The 18,407-nt window shown below is 38.0% G+C and overlaps 1 protein-coding gene across 1 annotated transcript in view; it reads left to right on the top strand.

Moving 5' to 3' along the window:
- The window catches only part of UNC5C (unc-5 netrin receptor C), a 438,193-nt gene that overhangs the window by 306,123 nt on the left and 113,663 nt on the right, over positions 1 to 18,407 (top strand). The window contains exon 4 of the mRNA XM_036765340.1: positions 14,366 to 14,469. Coding sequence (XP_036621235.1) covers positions 14,366 to 14,469 — 104 coding nt within the window. The remainder of the gene's footprint in view (positions 1 to 14,365; positions 14,470 to 18,407) is intronic.

The raw sequence follows: 18,407 nt of genomic DNA, 5'->3' as shown, positions 1-18,407 counted from the left end.
TATTGAAAATCCATATTTTGCCTTGGAGCATGATACTCAGTTTTGCTGGGTAGGTGATCCTTGGTTTTAATCCTAGCTCCATTGACCTCCAGAATATTGTACTCCAGCCCTTCGGTCCCTTAATGTGGAAGCTGCCAGATCCTGTGTTATCCTGATTGTTTTTCCACAATACTCAAACTGTTTCTTTCTGGCTGCTTGAAGTATTTTCTCCTTGATCTGGGAGCTCTGGAATTTGGTGACAATATTCCTAGGAGATTTCTTTTTGGGATCTATTTGAGGAGGCGATCGGTGGATTCTTTCTATTTCTATTTTGCCCTGTGGCTCTAGAATATCAGGGCAGTTCTCCTTGATAATTTCTTGAAAGACGATGTCTAGGCTCTTTTTTTGATCATGGCTTTCAGGTAGTCCAGTGATTTTTAAATTATCTCTCCTGGATCTATTTTCCAGGTCAGTGGTTTTTCCAATGAGATATTTCACTTTGTCTTCCATTTTTTCATTCCTTTGGTTCTGTTTTATAATATCTTGATTTCTCATCAAGTCACTAGCTTCCACTTGCTCCAGTCTAATTTTTAAGGTAGTATTTTCTTCAGTGGTCTTTTGGACCTCCTTTTCCATTTGGCTAATTCTGCCTTTCAAGGCATTCTTCTCCTCATTGGCTTTTTGGAGCTCTTTTGCCATTTGAGTTAGGTGTTGTTTTCTTCAGTATATTTTTCAGTATTTTTTTGGGTCTCCTTTAGCAAGTCATTGACTTGTTTTTCATGGTTTTCTCGCATCCTTCTCATTTCTCTTCCCAATTTTTCCTCTACTTCTCTAACTTGCTTTTCCAAATCCTTTTTGAGCTCTTCCATGGCCTGAGACCAGTACATGTTTTTGTTTGAGGCTTTTGTTGTAGACTCTTTGACTTTGTTGACTTCTTCTGGCTGTATGTTTTGGTCGTCTTTGTCACCAAAGAAAGATTCCAGAGTCTGAGACTGAGTCTGGGTGTGTTTTCGCTGCCTGGCCATATTCCCAACCAACTAACTTGACCCTTGAGTTTTTCAGTGGGGTATGACTGCTTGTAGAGTTAAGAGAACTACGTTCCATGCCTGGGGGGATGCAACAGCTCTGCCACACCAGCACTCCTCCTCTCCCAAGAACCCCCAACCTGGACTGGACTTAGATCTTCAGCAGGCTCTGCACTCCTGCTCTGATCTGCCACTTAATTCCTCCCACCAGGTAGGCCTGGGGCCAGAATTAACTGCAGCTGTAGTTCTGTAGCTGCCCCACTTCCGCTGCCCCGGGGGTGGTGGCCGAACCACGAACTCCTTCCACTCCTGCAGCTTTTCCCACTAACCTTCTCTGTTGTCTTTGGTGTTTGTGGGTTGAGAAGTCTGGTAACTGCTGCAGCTCACTGATTCAGGGTGCTAGGGCACGGTCCACCTGGCTACTGGTCTGGTTGGTCCACGCAGCACACGCGGGGCTCTGCTCCGCTCAGCTCCCTTCCACTCCCAGCTTCATGCGGGATAGACCTCACCCAGAGACCATCTAGGCTGTCCTGGGCTGGAGCCCTGCTTCCCTCTGCTATTTTCTGTGTTCGGCCTATAAATTCTTTTTGGGCAGGTAACCATTTGACATTACTCTTTAGGGGCTTCTTTACTTCAATATCCTCCTCTGAAGATGAACCCTGGTCTTCTCTATTCCCATAATAGCTTTCTATGGCTGGATTCTTTTTCCTTTGCCTGTGCATTTTTCCTGCTAACAGCTTAATTTTTGTAATCACCTCTAGCCCTGGGGTATGGGGGATGGTGCCTCTTGCCCCAGATCTTCAGTTTTCCCCTCTAGCCCAGAACCAAAACCAAATCTCCAGCCTTCTGTAAGTGCCCATTGCCAGGGATTTTCTGCCCCATTGCTTCTGCACTCACCCGGCATGTGCTGATTCCTTCTCACCCCCACCGCTCTTCACAGCACAAGTGGTTCTGGTGTTCCTGGTCAGCAGAGGTTCCCTTGATCTTCCCAGGCTCAAACACCCAACTCACCTCACAGTCCCTGGGGTAAAAGTTGCTGTGGCTGGGTCCTAGGCAACCTCCTAACCCAGCTACCCCCAGGGCTTGCTCCTCCTTGTTAAAGAAGCCTGCAGATGTTTACCCTTCAGGAGAAACAAACCTTGTCCTGGGGTTTTTCTTCTGATCTCAGATTGTCCCAGGAAGACCTCAGGTGTGCCCCTATTCTTATTTACTTTGGCCTCCCCCCCCCCACCACCATTTTGTTTTCCCTAAGGCACTATTTTATCTCTTTTGTGGGCAAAAATATGGAGAGTTTGGAATTTTCTGACCTACTCCACTATCTTTCCAGAATCCTCTATTGAAACATGCATTCTTTAGTGGGCAGGGAAGGATTGCGCTTTATTCAGTGCTGATCATTTAAGCATTGAGAGAAAACATTTTATCCTCTAGGGAATTTATGAACATCAGATATCCTCTGAAGAAACTATGAATTAGAATTATTATTATCTTCAGATTAATCCTTAGCATCAAATCACTTGGGAGTTCTTTTTCATGTTTTCATAAAAGGAGGTGCAATTCTATGGGACTTGCTTGACCTGAAACATGATTTTTTTTCATTTTCTTTTTGATTTGTCTACAAGGAAGAGAACAAAACTGTTTATAGTTTTTCAAGCAAATAATTAAGATCTGTAACCAGACACCACCACTACCCACCTTCTATTCGCCAGGACAAAAAAGAAATGATCATAGAAAAAAAGGCACATCTGTAGCCCTGATGTAGATGTTTTGGTCAGTTTGTGTTTTGATATCCCAAAAATGTGTATTGAAGAAAGAGAGGGAAGGAAATGCCAGTTATGATTTTCATAATTTGAACAGAAAGGAAATTAGTTTAATTTGTATTTGTATTTCTTATTTATTAAGGGTGGAAAATGAAAACTATATATATATGTATATATATATATATCTTTAGAGTCTCTTCACCCCTAAATTTCAAATACACCTGAAAGGGTTCCTGAATTTTAAAATATTTTTCCATATTTTTCTAAATATAGGAAAGACAAAATACTTTATCTCTGGGAACTGGAACTATAGCAAACTCTTTAGGTTATCTGATATCAAACCAGGTTTTTTTTTTCATTTTTAGTAAGTACTCAAAGCCCTGAAAATCTCTATGGCTCATACCTAAATCTCTCATGCACTAGTTTGTTCATAGTATTAATTTATCCTTAATAGCCAGCTATGGTGTTATAAAAATATGTAGTACTCTACTATGAATATACTTACTAGAGTATATTTAGCCCTTTCTATCACTTTCAGAGGAAAGTTACATTATTTCCCTTTCTGAGCATCAGTACTATTAATTTGTATGATCACTAAATCACTGTTAGCTCCAAAGGACACTGTTTTTTAGTCCATGAAAATAAACAAAAAAAGACATTCACCAATATATGTATATGGCATGCATCTATATACATGTTTGTGTGTGTATGTGTGTGTGTACATACATAAGGTATTAAAGCTTAAAACTGCACTAAGAATTTTGGAACAAATTATATGTATATGGTGTGTGTATACAGAAACACACGTATATGTATACATATATACACACATGCACATATATGGATACACACTACATACAAAGATAATATCCCAAAAGTCATTAAGCTATTAAAGCTTAAACTGTAGTAGTAGTAGTAGTAGTAGCAATAGCTAACATTCGTATTGCACTTACTATGTGCTAGGCACTGTGCTAAACGCTTTACAATTATTATCTAATTTGATCCTCACAACAACCCTGAGAGTCAGGTGCTATTTTTATCTCCATTTTACAGCTGAGTAGACTGAGGCAGACAGTGGTTAGGTGACTTGCCTAGAGTCATGCAGCTAGTAAGTATCTGAGACCTGGTTTGAACTCTGGTCTTCCTGACTCCAGACCTGGCATTCTATCCACTGTACCACCTAGCTGCCAATAAAGCTTTGATGTACCCTGTGTATATGAATACATGTGTGCATATATCTACATATATGCATGTGCATATACACACATGTGCATATATGAATACATGAATATATACATGTGTATGCATATATGTACACATCTATGTATATATGTGTATTCATGCACGATTTAATAGCTTAAAATAACACTAAGATTTTTGGGACACCTTGCACATAGGCAGTCCTGCCTCCTGCCAACTTATACTTACTTGAAGAATAGAACAATAAAAATATAATTTTAGAGTATAAATACTACACATCTCACTAAAGGAAATTTTTACATGTTTAATGCAAAGTCAGACACATATCAGGGAATCTGGAGCATTCTGGTCAAAGTGTCGAAGTCTCATTTAGGAGGTTTGCCAAGGTTCATGAATTAGATTTAGTTCTAGGGAGTTCAAATCCCTTATCTGCTGTCACGGAGTGGAGTACAATGCCCCACTTCTGAGATACACTAAACAAATGAAGAAAGGAACAAATAGATAGATGGATAGATAGATAGATAGATAGACAGATAGATAGATAGATAGATAGATAGATAGATAGATAGATAGATGAGTAAATAAATAAATAAAAGATATACACCATGTACGTATATGGAATGCATCTGCGTATATCTTTGAGTGTATATTCGACAAATATTTATTAAAATGACTCTGTTCAAGGGAGGTAAAGGTGAAAGGAGTAATGCCCTCTAGACAAATAAATTGTACCAGGGTTGTGAAATCATACACACAAATAAGTATAATTAAAAGTAGAGTGTGATCAGGGGCAAAGGAAAGATACAGAGAAAATGCTCCAAGAAAATGTGTCTCCAGCTGTTGAATAAACAAAGAAAGCACCGTAGCAAAATCTTAATCAGCAACAAGTTGTCTGTTTTAGAGGAAAGCTGAACCCATCCCTTGACCTCCCAATGTGGTATCATCTAAAGACCCCATTCCACAAGTGACCAATTTATTCCACCTCTTCTGCCAATAAACTGTGTGATCCTGTACAGGGTACTTTAAACCAAGAGTTCTTTTTTTTTCTTTTTTATTCATTCATTCATTCATTCATTCATTCATTCATTCATTCATTCATTTGATATATCTAGTTTTCAGCATTGATTTTCACAAGAGTTTGAATTACTAATTTTCTCCCCATTTCTACCCTCCACCCTCTCCAAGATGGCATATGTTCTGGTTGCCCTGTTCCCCAGTCAGCCCTCCCTTCCGTCACCCCACTCCCCTCCCATCCCCTTTTCTTCCTTTCTTGTAGGGCAAGATAAATTTCTGCACTAAACCAAGAGTTCTTAACCTGGGCTAGGTAAAGAACATTTTGAAAGCTATTTTGATATAATTTGTTGCCTTTGTAATCCTGTGCATTTTATTTTATGTATTTGAAAGCTTTTTTTTTTTGAGAAGGGGTCTATAGGCCTTACCAGATTTCCAAATTTAAGTAGCCCTTTTTAAGTTCTTTGAGTCTCAGCTCAGTCATCAATAAAAACCTTTTCCATTCCAAATATTCCAATTCATGCCCCAGTGAAAATTTTTTTCAACCTGAATCATCTAGATTGACTGTCTATACAGATAAGGTTATCTATATAATTGCCAGATTTCCACTTGGCAGAATTCTGTGCAATGACATTTAATGACTATCTCCTGACAAGATTTATTTAAACATCTGTAACTCCACAGCATTTTAAAATCCTAGCACTTAAAAATTACCATTTTCTTTTTTTTCTAGTTTTCAGAAGTATTATTTATTAAAGTTTTAAAACAGTAGTAATTATAAATTAATTCACTGATTAATTTTTTAAAACCCATTTATTGAGCAATTATATTAGGCTTTAGGATAGACATAAAGTATAGGCAAAAGAAGAACGTAAACTAATGAGAGCTGGGATTGTTCCATCTTCTGTATATATAACCCCAGCTCCTAGTATAGGACTTGGCCAATAGTAGGATCTTCATCCATATTGACTGATTGTTAAGACACAGTCCTTAGGGCAGCTAGGTGGAACAGTGAGTAGAGCACCATCCCTGGAGTCAGGATGGACCTGAGTTCAAATCCGGCCTCAGATACTTACTAGCTGTATGACCTTGGGAAAGTCACTTAACTCCAATTGCTCTGCCTTCCCCCCCCCAAAAGAAAACCCACAAAAGACACAGCTCTTGCTCTCATGAAGCTTAGAGTCTAGTAGAGGGATAAGACATATCAAATTCATGTGTTACTATGATAATTGTTATTTGTGCTTCCTTTTTGAAGAGGACCAATGACATCACAGGTGATACCCTGACTTACATGTGAATTGGATTTAAGTGAGGCAGTTACACAATGTTATCAGCTTCTTACAGGGTTTTGTTTGTGATAAATAGAAGTACATATAAAATTATTTTACATATACTTGTTTGTGTCTAATGGTAGCCATTTCTGTGGGTGGGGATAAAATAAGGAAAAAGAAAGTTACATGATAACTTTATTATATTTAAAAGGAATAGCAAGTTGTACATAATAGATTTGCAGTTTCATGTGCAATCATAATTTTTTTTTAAATTCTACTGCATTATGGAAATGCTTGTTTTATTTCATAAATTAAAAATAAAATTAAAAACAAAAAACTAACACATGGAAAAAGAAAGCCATCAGCCTCTCTCTCCCTTCCTGAGTCATCAAAGTCCGGTGATAGGACAAAAGTCCAGTCTATGGCCTGGGATACAATGGATGACTTTGGAGTCTTCAGCACTAGACCAGGCTCTTCAGTCGCCTTCAAGGCAGTTGGAATAAGTTGTCTCCATCCCCCCATTCCACTGGGGGAAGTCTTCACATGGCTGGAGCATACATCCCCATGATTCATTAAAAGGTTTGAGGCCTGTCAATTGCCCTCAACCTGGTTTAGCCCATTGAGAGAGAGAGAGGGAGAGAGAGAGGGAGAGAGAGGGGGGGGAGAGAGAGGGGGGGGGGGGAGAGAGAGGGAGGAATGAGAGAGAGGGAGAGAATGAGAGAGGGGGGGGAGAGAGGGAGAGAGAGAGGGGGAGAGAGAGAGGGGGAGAGAGAGAGAGAGAGAGAGAGAGAGAGAGAGAGAGGGAGAGAGAGAGAGAATGAGAGAGAGAGAGAGAGAGGAAGAGAATGAGAGAGAGGGAGAGAATGAGAGAGAGGGGGGGGGAGAGAGGGGGGGAGAGAGGGAAAGAGGGAGAAAGAGGGAGAGAGGGAGAGGGAGGGAGAGGGAGAGGAAGGGAGAGGGAGAGGGAGAGGGAGAGAAATAGTCAGTATCAAAATATCCAAAAGAAATCCAACAAAATGACTTCTAGAAGTTAAGATACCCTGTGTTGCTTTTTTTGTTGTTGTTGTTTGAGGGAGGAAGGCAGGGCAATTGAGGTTAAGTGACTTGCCCAAGGTCACAGAGCTAGTACATGTGTCAAGTGTCTGAAGCTGGATTTGAACTCAGGTCCTCCTGACTCCAGGGCCAGTGCTCTACTCACTGTGACATCTAGCTGCCCCTTCTGTATTGCTTTTAAAAGAATGGAGCAAGGTTGCCCCTGGAGAGTACAAGTTGGGTCTGCCTTGCAGCAACAAACAAGGAAGAAAACGAAAAAAAGGAGTGTGTACTAAGGAGGTGAGAAACACAGAAACATGCTTGAATTCTGCTTTGCTCTCCAGAGGTGCACTGCCTTCAGTTACTGCTCTCTCAACCAGGCATGGGGAAGAAGGAGAGAGAAGAGAGATCAAAAATTCCTTTAAAAGACTTTTATTCTAAGCTCAACTCATTACTCCCAGTCTAGTGAGGTCGTGTGTTGTTATTTTTCTTCTTCCAAGAGTCTATTCTTGCTTTTCAGTTGGCCCTCTGCGTCCATGGCAATATCATGCCTTCCACATGCCAATCTGCATGTGTGCCAGATCTGAGGGTCAATGGAGGTGTCATTTATTGCACACACTTGACTCAGTGGAGCTCATTTTCAGAGTTCCATTTCTGGCTAGAGACAAGTGGGAGAGAGTGTTATTGTGTTCCCCTTTCCAAATGGCTGTAAAGTAACTCAATGTCAGTTGATAATTATATTACTAAAGCCACTACTAAGGCCCAAGTCTTCTAACCCCTAATCCATTCAATCATGAAGTACTTATTAAGCAAGCACTGAAGGATACATGTACAAAGATTCAAATAATCCCTGGTGGGAAAAACTTACATTCTAATGAAGAGGCTGTCAATTATATATTTAAATATATACTGTATAAATGTAAAATTAATAAATAATAATTTGAGGCTTGTCAGTTACCTCAACCTGGTTTAGCCCACTTCCTGAGAGGTTTTGCTGGGGTGTGGCTACACATGCTATACTTTCTTGGAGCCACAGGTGAGAGTTGAGTGAAACAGGTGGACACCAAAGGCGGATGAGCAAACCAGATAATTAATAAATAAAATTAATAAATAAAAATATATGTATGCAAACACACACATACTCAAAGTAATTAAATACAAGGAAGTTTGGGCGAGAGGACACTGGCACTTAGGGATATCAGGAAAGACTTCATGAAGAAGATGGTGCTTGAGGTATACCTTAGAGGGACTCTAGTAGGCAAAGATAAGGTGGGAGTGTATTCCAGGCAACTGAAACAGGAGATGGAGTGTCACAATGGGAAAAAATGAAGGCAAATTTGGCTAGCTTACGGAGTGTGGAAGGAATAATGTTCAATGAGACTTGAAAGATAACTTGGTGCCAGGTTATGTAGGGCTTTGAAAACTAAAAGTAAAAGTTTATATTGTATCTTGGTGGCAATAGAAAGTCAATGGGATTGTATGAGCAGGGGAGTCACATGACCAGATTTGGCCCTAAGAAGATTTCCTCGGCACCTCATGTGCGGGATAGACTAGAGTGGCCAAATCAAAACAACAGGCATTTATTAAACGCTTACTGCATTCCAAATACTCTGCTGAGTGCTAGGGAAATAAGGATGAGCAAAAAGAAAGACAGCCCTGCACCTAGAACTTTCTAAGAGGGCAAGATAACATTTCAAAGCACAACAGAAAGCTGTAGAGGGAAGGAAGGGGAGATACGAGGGGGATCCACAAAAGTATCTGATTGGAGCATTGCAGGGAAAGTCCTGATCGAGAGGAGTACAGCCTGGAAGGGAAGACATGGCGAGACTGGGCAGCTTCCTTTTCATGATGGTTCTAGGAGGATCCAGCCAATCAGGAGAGGCCGCTGGGACTGAATGGTGAGAGGTCTGAGGCAGGGAGACCGAACAGGAGATGTCCCAATAATCTACGTAGATGACAGCCTGAGCTGAGAGGATAACTGCCTTAGTCGAGAGAAGGATTCCAATACTAGAGATATTAAGAACACGGAAAGATTTTGCAACTGTTGGATATATGAGTTCAACAAAGGTGAGGAGTCCAGGATAAGGGTAAAATTATGAACTTTAGACACTAGAAAGATGGTGGTACTTTCAACAGAAATAGGGAAGTTTGGAAGAGGGGAGGATTTAGGGAGACAGATAATGAGTTCTGATTTAGATATGTAAAGTTTAACATGTCTGAGACATCCAGTTTGAAATGTCCAATAGGCAATTGGTGACGTGAGACTAAAGCTCAGGGGAGAGACTGTGGCTGAATATAAATTAGAAAGTCATCTGCATAGAGATGATTAATGAAAGTCATCATAGAAAATCATAGAGATGAACTGATGAAAGCTGACGAAGATACCAAAGGGAGAGAGAGAAAGTATAGAGGAATAAGATCCAGAGAAGAACCTTTTTCACTATGGAGTTCCCAAGTTCTTTTTGCTACACCTAGTCAAAAGAGGAAATAATATAAAATATATTATATATGATATAAAATATATGGGGGAATTGTAGTCATATTAATTTCTAACTGAGAATTTCTGTATGGTAAACTGTACACAAATAATCAAGTACATATGATAAAAATGCTAAATGTATATATATATATATATTCACATAATGTATATATATATGTGTATGTATATATATACACACAACTATATATATAACAATACAGACACACATACTTATGTGGGTATGGTAATATACATGATTTAAAAACCAAGACAAATTCTCACATAGGATAGACAGCAAATGATGGAAATAATAACTGACATATAAGACCATAAAAACATAGTGTGTTTTAAAATTTATGAAGCACTCTATATACATTATTTCATCTAATCTTGACAAGAATTCTCTCAATGAGGCCCTTTGGTTCTATCATATACCTTTTGTATGGTCATGTTTGCAGATCAGGAAATTGAGGGTCAAAGAAGATGAATGACTTCAGTATTGCCCCTGCTACCTATCTAATCATTGAGCCCCTTCCTTCTTCCCTCTTCCCTCATCTATATTCATCTTTTTCCTGTGTCCCTTCTCTGCCATGTCCAACACATCTTTCACTCAGCTGCCAAAATCATCCTCTTTCATGCCCCCCTTAGGTTTCATCTATTATATGAAAGTTTTCCACATGTTCTTACCTGGAAAAGATCCCTCTTTCCCTAAACCTCTCATGCTGCTTTGCCTGTTCAAAGCATTTCTAGTGGGCAGAAATATTATCGTTCTGAAAGATTTGTTTTCCCGCTGATTTCTGCCTGAAAAGTGTCCATCACATTTAATCACTTGTCTTTCTTGTGTTAGCTCTTGTCTAAGAACAAAACAAAACAAAATTAAAAAAAAACCCTTTTATACCATTGCCCCAGTTCCTGAAGAAGGAAGGAACCTCATCAAAGATCTCCACTTTATCTATAGGCGTTGATCCATTATGCTGGATTCCTGAATTATTGCTAGAGAAGGAGTTTCCTGGAAGAAATTAAAAGGGCTTTTCAGAAAGTGTTAAGTTATGAGAGGTTGGTTTTTTTTTTAATGAGATCATTGTAGCTATTAAATAGTGGCCCAACAATTAAAACTCAGACACTAAAATATTATATTCGATTATGCCTAAGGGTTAGACCTCAAAATGCAGACATTGTGAGGTATAGTTTCCATTCTAAGTTAAAATCCAAATCCTTGATAGTTGTTTTTTGACAACAGTGGAAAACACACACACACAAACACACACACACACACACACACACACACACAGAGTAACTCTTAAGAAGATAGAGACACAGTAATTAGAGTATTAGAGTACACTATATACACAATTGGACAATTTGTGACAGAATTTGTATACTCCATCCCCCCCTATTTTTGAATATTCAGATTTATTGATATTAATAAATATTTTTCTCTTTTTGAGAACCTCTAATTCAGTAGCCTTAAAGATGACATCCTATCTATCGACAAATGAGGAAGTCTTATTATCCTGAAGCATTTATCTGACTTCTGACCGCAGTGCTTAACTGAAACTTTTCTCTCAAAATTACCAATGATCTATTTGCCATATCTAATGGCCTTTTCTCAATCTTCATGCTTTTTGACCTTGCTGAAGTTTTTGACACTGTTGATCACCTTTTCCTTGGTAGTCTTGTCTCTGCATTTTCTCTACCTATTCCCCATGCCTAAAATGCCTCCCTCTCCACCTTTTTTCCTCCTGGCTTCCTGGCTTCCTTCAAGACTCAGTTAAAGTCCTACTTTCTGCAAGAAATCTTTCCATGTCCCCTTTATTGCTTGTGATTTCCCTCTGGGATCAGCTCTGATTTACGCTGTTTTTATCTTGTATTACATAGTTATTTGCACATTTTTTCCCCTCATTAGAATGTGAGGTTCTTGAGCTCTGTTTTTTTTTTTGTTAGCTTGTGTATTGTTTTGCCTTTCTTTTTATTCCCAGAACTTAGCAAAACTGCCTAGCACATAGTAGGCAAATCTATAACTAATGCTTGTTGACCAATTGCATAAGTCTGTACCATCAAGGTTATTTTCCCCCATCACACAGATATCTTCCCAACCATCACGTACTTTTGAGTTCTGCCTCAAGAAAAAAATAGCAGCTCTCACACACAAAAATTTTTAGAAAAAAATGTTAACCAGAATTTTCTACGGTTTCTACTGTGTACTAGAGGTATACAGAGGCATCATAGGATCATGGGTTTATAATCGGAAGCAACTTACAGACTATCTATTCCAATCCCCTCATTTTATAGATGAGGCTTCAGGAGGTTGTGACTTGCCCAGGTTACACAAGCTTGTCAGTATCAGAAGCAGGGTTTGAACCTGTGTTTTCTTCATTCCAAATTCAGCATATTACTATATTACTTCTCAAGGTACAGTTAGAGGCAAAATGGTAGCATTGAATAGGTACAGAACACCAGAATCCTTGTCCCAGCTCTGCCATTAACTAGAAGTGTCGCCTTGGACATTTCATTTCAACCGTCTGGATCTCAGTTTACTCCTTTGCAAATCAATAATTGGACTAGGTTATCCTGTAAAGTGCAATCCAGTTCTGTAAAAAGTGAATTCTGTTTCATTACATTTCATGATTATCGACTCAGTAACTGCCCCTTTCCAAAAGTTTCCATTCCTGTTTTTGCTTACCAAAAAGTAGGAAGTCATTTGGCTATCCCAGTCCTATAACAAGGTCATATTTATTCTAAAAAGTCTTGAACTGAGGACAATTCCCAGATGATTAATTGTACTGTAAAATGAGAAGTTTAGGTACAGATTTCCTCCAGAGAACCTTTCACTAGTAGCTACAGAGAAAGCATTAGCTTTATACTTAGAACGGCACATGGTTTGTGAATCATTGATTTAATAGGCTGAGATGATGCCTCCTGTGTATTTTATTTAGAGTTTGGAATGAAGGAAAATAGAAATAATTCTCAAAATCAATTCTATCTGATAGAACTCTAATACATTATCATTGTAATGAATTGAACATGTAAAACATTGTCTATGAATAATATCAATACCCATTGTTATGGACAGGTATTATTTTTAAAATTAAGTTAGTTTCTCAAAATATTTCTATCTATAAAATTTGTTATCAATTTCCATAGCAACCATAGTTTCTGACTTCTTTTGTTTGGGGAAGAAATGAACACAATATGATTTAGCCATTATAATAAAATAAGCTCTCTGAGGGCAAGAGATGGTTGGTTTTTTGTCTTTATGCCCTCTGGATTCAGTCAAGGGCCACACTTGAGGGCCTAGAGGCCCCCTGTGTCCTTGAGGCCACAGGCACTCCACCCCTGAAGTAGGTACTTACTAAAATGGCTGCTGACTGATTGAATGGTTAATTAATTGATGGATAAAACTTTTCATAGTCTTTACACAGCTACCTGGCTTTTAGATAGAGCTATTTTGAAGTTTCATCAAGCTTTGCAGCCACTAAGATTTACAATTGTAAAATAAAATGTAAAACAACGAATTTGCATCAGTCGACAGAGCTCCTATACCAGGAATTCCCACAGTGATGTAATCATAGATCTAGACTTCTTTATTTTTCTTCACATTAATCTCCTCATTACCTCCCCCCCCCCAAAAAAAGCAGAAAGTAGAACTTACTTTGGGATTTTTTGTGAATCTGAACCACAAGATTCCAGGAATACAGAAACCTTAATACTTAGTTGAAATAAAGAGAGAGGAAGAGTTGTGTACATAAGAAACTAGATAGGTATAGAAAAAAATGTAAGTGAATTGTTAAGTCCAGATCAGCTAAGAGGCAAGAGAGATGCAGGTGGTCAATATCATTGAACAAATTGTGTTACTGAAGACACTAATTTGCAGTCACTTTCATAATGATTACAAATGTCAAAAGATAAAAATACTAAGGAATTCAAAGAGGAAAATATCATTTTATAACAATTTCCCTTAGCGAACATATATAATAGTTTTTATTTCATTGCATTAGACAGCTTCCTGCTAAGAAAACTCCTTCCACCAACGCAAATCAGCTACTGTTTTGTATCTTAAAGTCTTGGGGAGTTGGGGGAAGGAGGGTGGCACAGAGACCATATGTGTCAGTGGTGAAATTAGAACCCAGGTCCTCCTGACTGAAGCTGGCTTTTTAGCTACTATATCCCCCCTGACTCTCACATATACATAACAGTATGTTGTGATGTAAAGAATGATTAGGCTTGATTAAAAAAAATAGTTTAGAGACTCATAGATTCAGAGCTGGAAGAGATTTTAGCAAACATCTAATATATACTAATACTGATTCCTACAATTAGCATTTCCACGAGATTCACTGAGGTAAAAACGTAGGTGTAATCCATGTATGTATTTGTATGGATGGCTGTACCTAGGATATACCTGTACATATGTATATATTTATTTATTTATATGTGTGTATCATAATTCCAAGTACAAATTATGTGAATCTCTACGTGAATCTCTAACAGTAGTAATGACAGTAGCCATAAAAACCATATTACTAACTCCGCAGGCTGCCACCCCACTTTCTAACAGTGAACAGCTGTTAACCTAATTGAAACACACACTGTTCCACCTATATTTTCCAGATCTTCGCAAGACTTTTGAACAAGAACCTTTAGGAAAGGAAGTGTCCTTGGAACAGGAAGTCCTACTGCAGTGTCGCCCACCTGAAGGCATACCCATGGCTGAGGTGAGTGACCAACAATTTCCTGCATTTAGCAACTGGCACTTAGTTACCCTAACTGAGGCCTAATCCATGGCTAATGGCGCAGCGAATTAAGGTATGGCATGATAAATGGGTGATAATGGAGTCCTAACTGCCTGCTGCTGGCAGAATAGATTGCTTGGGAACTGATTGATGACTTGGGAGTCAATTAGAATGCCCCATTGGACAGGGCTACAGGCAACTTAGTTTTATTTTTTTCATTCCCTTTCAAGAAAATGGAACATTGCAGTATTTTATCTGGCACCTGGTAAGTAAACTACCTGATAAGATATACGAATGCGCCACTGTTTCTTTCTTTTTCTTTTTTTCTCTTTTTTTTTGTCATCAAAAGAACAGGATCTGCTGGGGCAGGAGCAAGTTTTAAACTATATTCTTCTGAATATTTTCATGATTTTATCCTGACTACACCCAAACTCACAAGGGCCATGTCTACATGATAGCAGACACTTGTTTGGGGCAAGGAATTACCTGATATATGTGTGTGTAGGTGTTACCTTTTTAACTTGGGCAAGTTTAGACTAACATTTATTGCATATGTTTATTTCTGCTATAATGAAAGAAGTTTGACATACAAAAACCTTCTGACCACCTATCAATAAATCATTCCAAATCAAATCCTTCTCCTAGTTATCTTTAACAACCAAAAGGGCTTTTTCCATATGTAGACGTGTTTACACATGCTATTGCTTAGTATCATACTCCTGGGAAGTCTGATAAATGGCTTCCCAAACCATGAGCTGGACAGTGAGCAAAATCAATCTTCCAGCATTTGTTATGCTAATTGGTCATTTAAAATCTTACAACTCAGTCCTTTCAGACCATAAAGGGAAAAAAAAAAAACCTACTGTATTGAAAGTTTAGTCTCTTATCTCAGTTAATGACCTCTAGACTAAGACATTCACCAGGTCACCAGAACAAAGGATTCTAAATTCATTTGCTGATTAGTAAATTAGCAGTTAACTTGCAAACTGCTAGTAGCATTGCATTACTTGAAAGTTTATTATTTTCAGTGACTTTTATTTCCTCTCTACAGTATAAAAGAGATCATTTCTAAGTACTAATAAGTTGAGACCAACTTAGAATGATTTATCAAAAGCATTAAGTGTTAGCTCCCTATTAGGCAAGAGGTTAGGGCTTCTGAGAACATTTCCATTTTCAGAGAACAAAGAATTAACAATTAACAAAGCACTAACTCCGTGACTCCACCCCCTTTTCCATATTAGGAAGTGAAGATTGATTTCACTTAAAAGAAAAGGATCAATAAATTATCTAGGAACCCCACACCAATCTGAAGTTTTGGTTTAGGGCTGACATTTGCAACTGAACATGTCACATGGAAAATGCATAGCAACATTCTTACAGGTATTATTACCTTTTCAAGAAGAGAAATACCTCGAAGGTGACATTGCAAAGTGTTTCTGGTATTCCTCTCAGATCTGAGACTTAGCCATGGTTACAGTTATTCCATCAAACAGTGAAAAACCCATGCCTTGGCAGTGAGATCAACAGTATGATTTAATCTGATTAGTAGGAAGGCAATACTTATCTCCATGGATATTTCATCTGCAGGTGTTTCTGTAGCTACATCTGTCTCCTTATTTGTATTTTTTTAAGTCTAATGTAAGGCTCTTCCATTATACTATATTAGAAACCTAAATATGTCATGGAAATAGCATGTATATCTATAGATACATGATTGCAGCTCAATGTATGTCAAAGTGAACTGATCTCAGCAAAAATCTCCAGTGAGAAGAGATCCTAATAATTACACATCTTTTCTAAGCTCCATAACAGAGTAGTATACTTTGTCAAGTAGTAAAGATTCATGACTGCAAGCTAATTGGCTGTGAATTTTATTTGTACCATCGTCGGGGAAGAGACCAATTAACGCTGGGCAAGCTCAAAAATCATATACCCATTTGACACTAAAAAGAACTATTCTTAATGTGTTTTTCTTTTTCCTTTTTGAAGTCAGAAGAGAGATCAAGCACACATACTGGCTAGCAGCCTAAGACAGCTTCTGTGTAGACTCTTTTCAACACTATTATAATCACAAAGACCAGAGGCTAATGAATATCTTAATGTGACCCTTTATTACTGCCATTTGCTCATGAGGGTGAGATAAATTAAAAAAGGAAAAAGATGAAGGGTAACTTGGTAGGTTGAAGGATTACATGATTACTTTAATTTAGAGATGGATGTATTCTTTGTTTAATACTTCATTTATTTGTTTGAAGAATATTCTTAAAGTACAAAAGCATTGTTAAACAGAAGTATAACTCTTGCCCATAGATTTGCAGCTGCAAAGGACTTTAATCCAAGCCCCTCATTTTTTTAGATAAGAAAACTAAGACCCAGAGAGGTTAAGTGACTTGACAAGCAGAGAAATTATTTGAATTAAGGTTCTCTGAAGCCAAAGCCAAAAAGTTACAGAATCTTCTAGAAGAGCAGCTGTTGGGCCAAAAGACGCAAGGGATGATTGAGCCTTTTTTTTTTAAACAAATATTCCAGAGTGAGAAAATATTCCAGTGAGGCACATAATAGGTTCTCAAAATATATTGTTTTTTCATTGCTGAATGACCTTTAGTACATCAAAATCATATAAATACTTTTATAGGTGGAGAGAAAACACACAGCTTCCATTCTTTCTGGATATTCAGTGACATTTTCCCCTCCATCCCTTTGCAGGCCAATGAATATCTAATGCATTCAATCTGCACTATCTTCCAGCATCACAAAGATCTGTTATTTTTTCTCCATCTTCATTGCACTTATTATCATTGTATTTTCATTGTTTTATTTTTAAGGTACATGCTTTTATTGGATAAATTTAACACATTCAGTGATTAAGACTACTTAGAATATTAAGTTCTAAAAATGCTTACACTTTAAAAATTCTTTCATAAATGTTTCTACTAACCCTCAGTTGTTGTCAGTGGTCTTTGATTTTCTTTACTATTTTATTTTGGCTTCTGTTAACGACCTTTGATATCATATGCTTCAGTATCAATTCTCTTTTCTATTTGACACAAGGTAGATATGGGTATATAACCAACTCCCCAAGAAGTCAAGAAGCAGTAGAATGGGAAAGCCTATCCTGAATTGTGTATAGATTATAAGCTTTTTTAAGGAGCAGTGGCTGATTCATTGGGGGTGGGGCGGGGTGGCATACTTTTACTGCTTACCCTTCCAGCAGATGCTTTTTAAATGCTCATTAAATTGAGTTAGATGAACATATAACTTCTTAGCTTATATGGAGGTAAGAATAAAAGAAGAGTAGGGACATACTTTTCAGTCAATCAACTAGCATTTTACTATGGGCCAGGCACTGTTATAGAGTGCTACAGGGTTACAAGGAAAGGCAAAACCCCATTTCCTACCCACAAGAAGCTCACAGTCAAACTAAAAAGACTTTGAAGAATTAATATGCTAATTTTAATTAATAATTAATTAATTACTATTCTAATTTCAATTAATAATCCTAATTTTAAAATGGCCTTTCCAACATATCTACAAACCCCACACCAATCTGAAGCTTTGTTTGTGGTTAACATTTGAAATTGAACATGTCACATGGAAAACACATGGCAACACTCCTACAGGTATTTTTATTAATTGTTCAAGAAGAGAAATACCTTGAAGGTGACATTGCACGGTTTTTCTGGTATTCCTCTCACATCTCAGCCTGTCTTGATAGAGTACCTGTCCTCTTCATGTATTTTCACAGTGATCATTGTCCATTTCTATCCACTGGTTGCAAAAGCAATAGCATCTAAAACACAATAAACTTCAACTTTGTTACTCCTCAGTAGCGACTTTGGACTAAATCCATTCTTCTAAACCACTGCTGGCTCCTCTCCTTTTGAAGCCAAAGGAAAGAGAATGTAGGAGTGGAGGGAGCA

The sequence above is a fragment of the Trichosurus vulpecula genome, chromosome 6 (assembly GCF_011100635.1).
Source record: "Trichosurus vulpecula isolate mTriVul1 chromosome 6, mTriVul1.pri, whole genome shotgun sequence".
In the NCBI taxonomy this organism is placed as follows: domain Eukaryota; kingdom Metazoa; phylum Chordata; class Mammalia; order Diprotodontia; family Phalangeridae; genus Trichosurus; species Trichosurus vulpecula.
The sequence above is the reverse complement of the archived record's forward strand: the minus strand, read 5'-3'. Positions and strand labels throughout refer to the sequence as shown.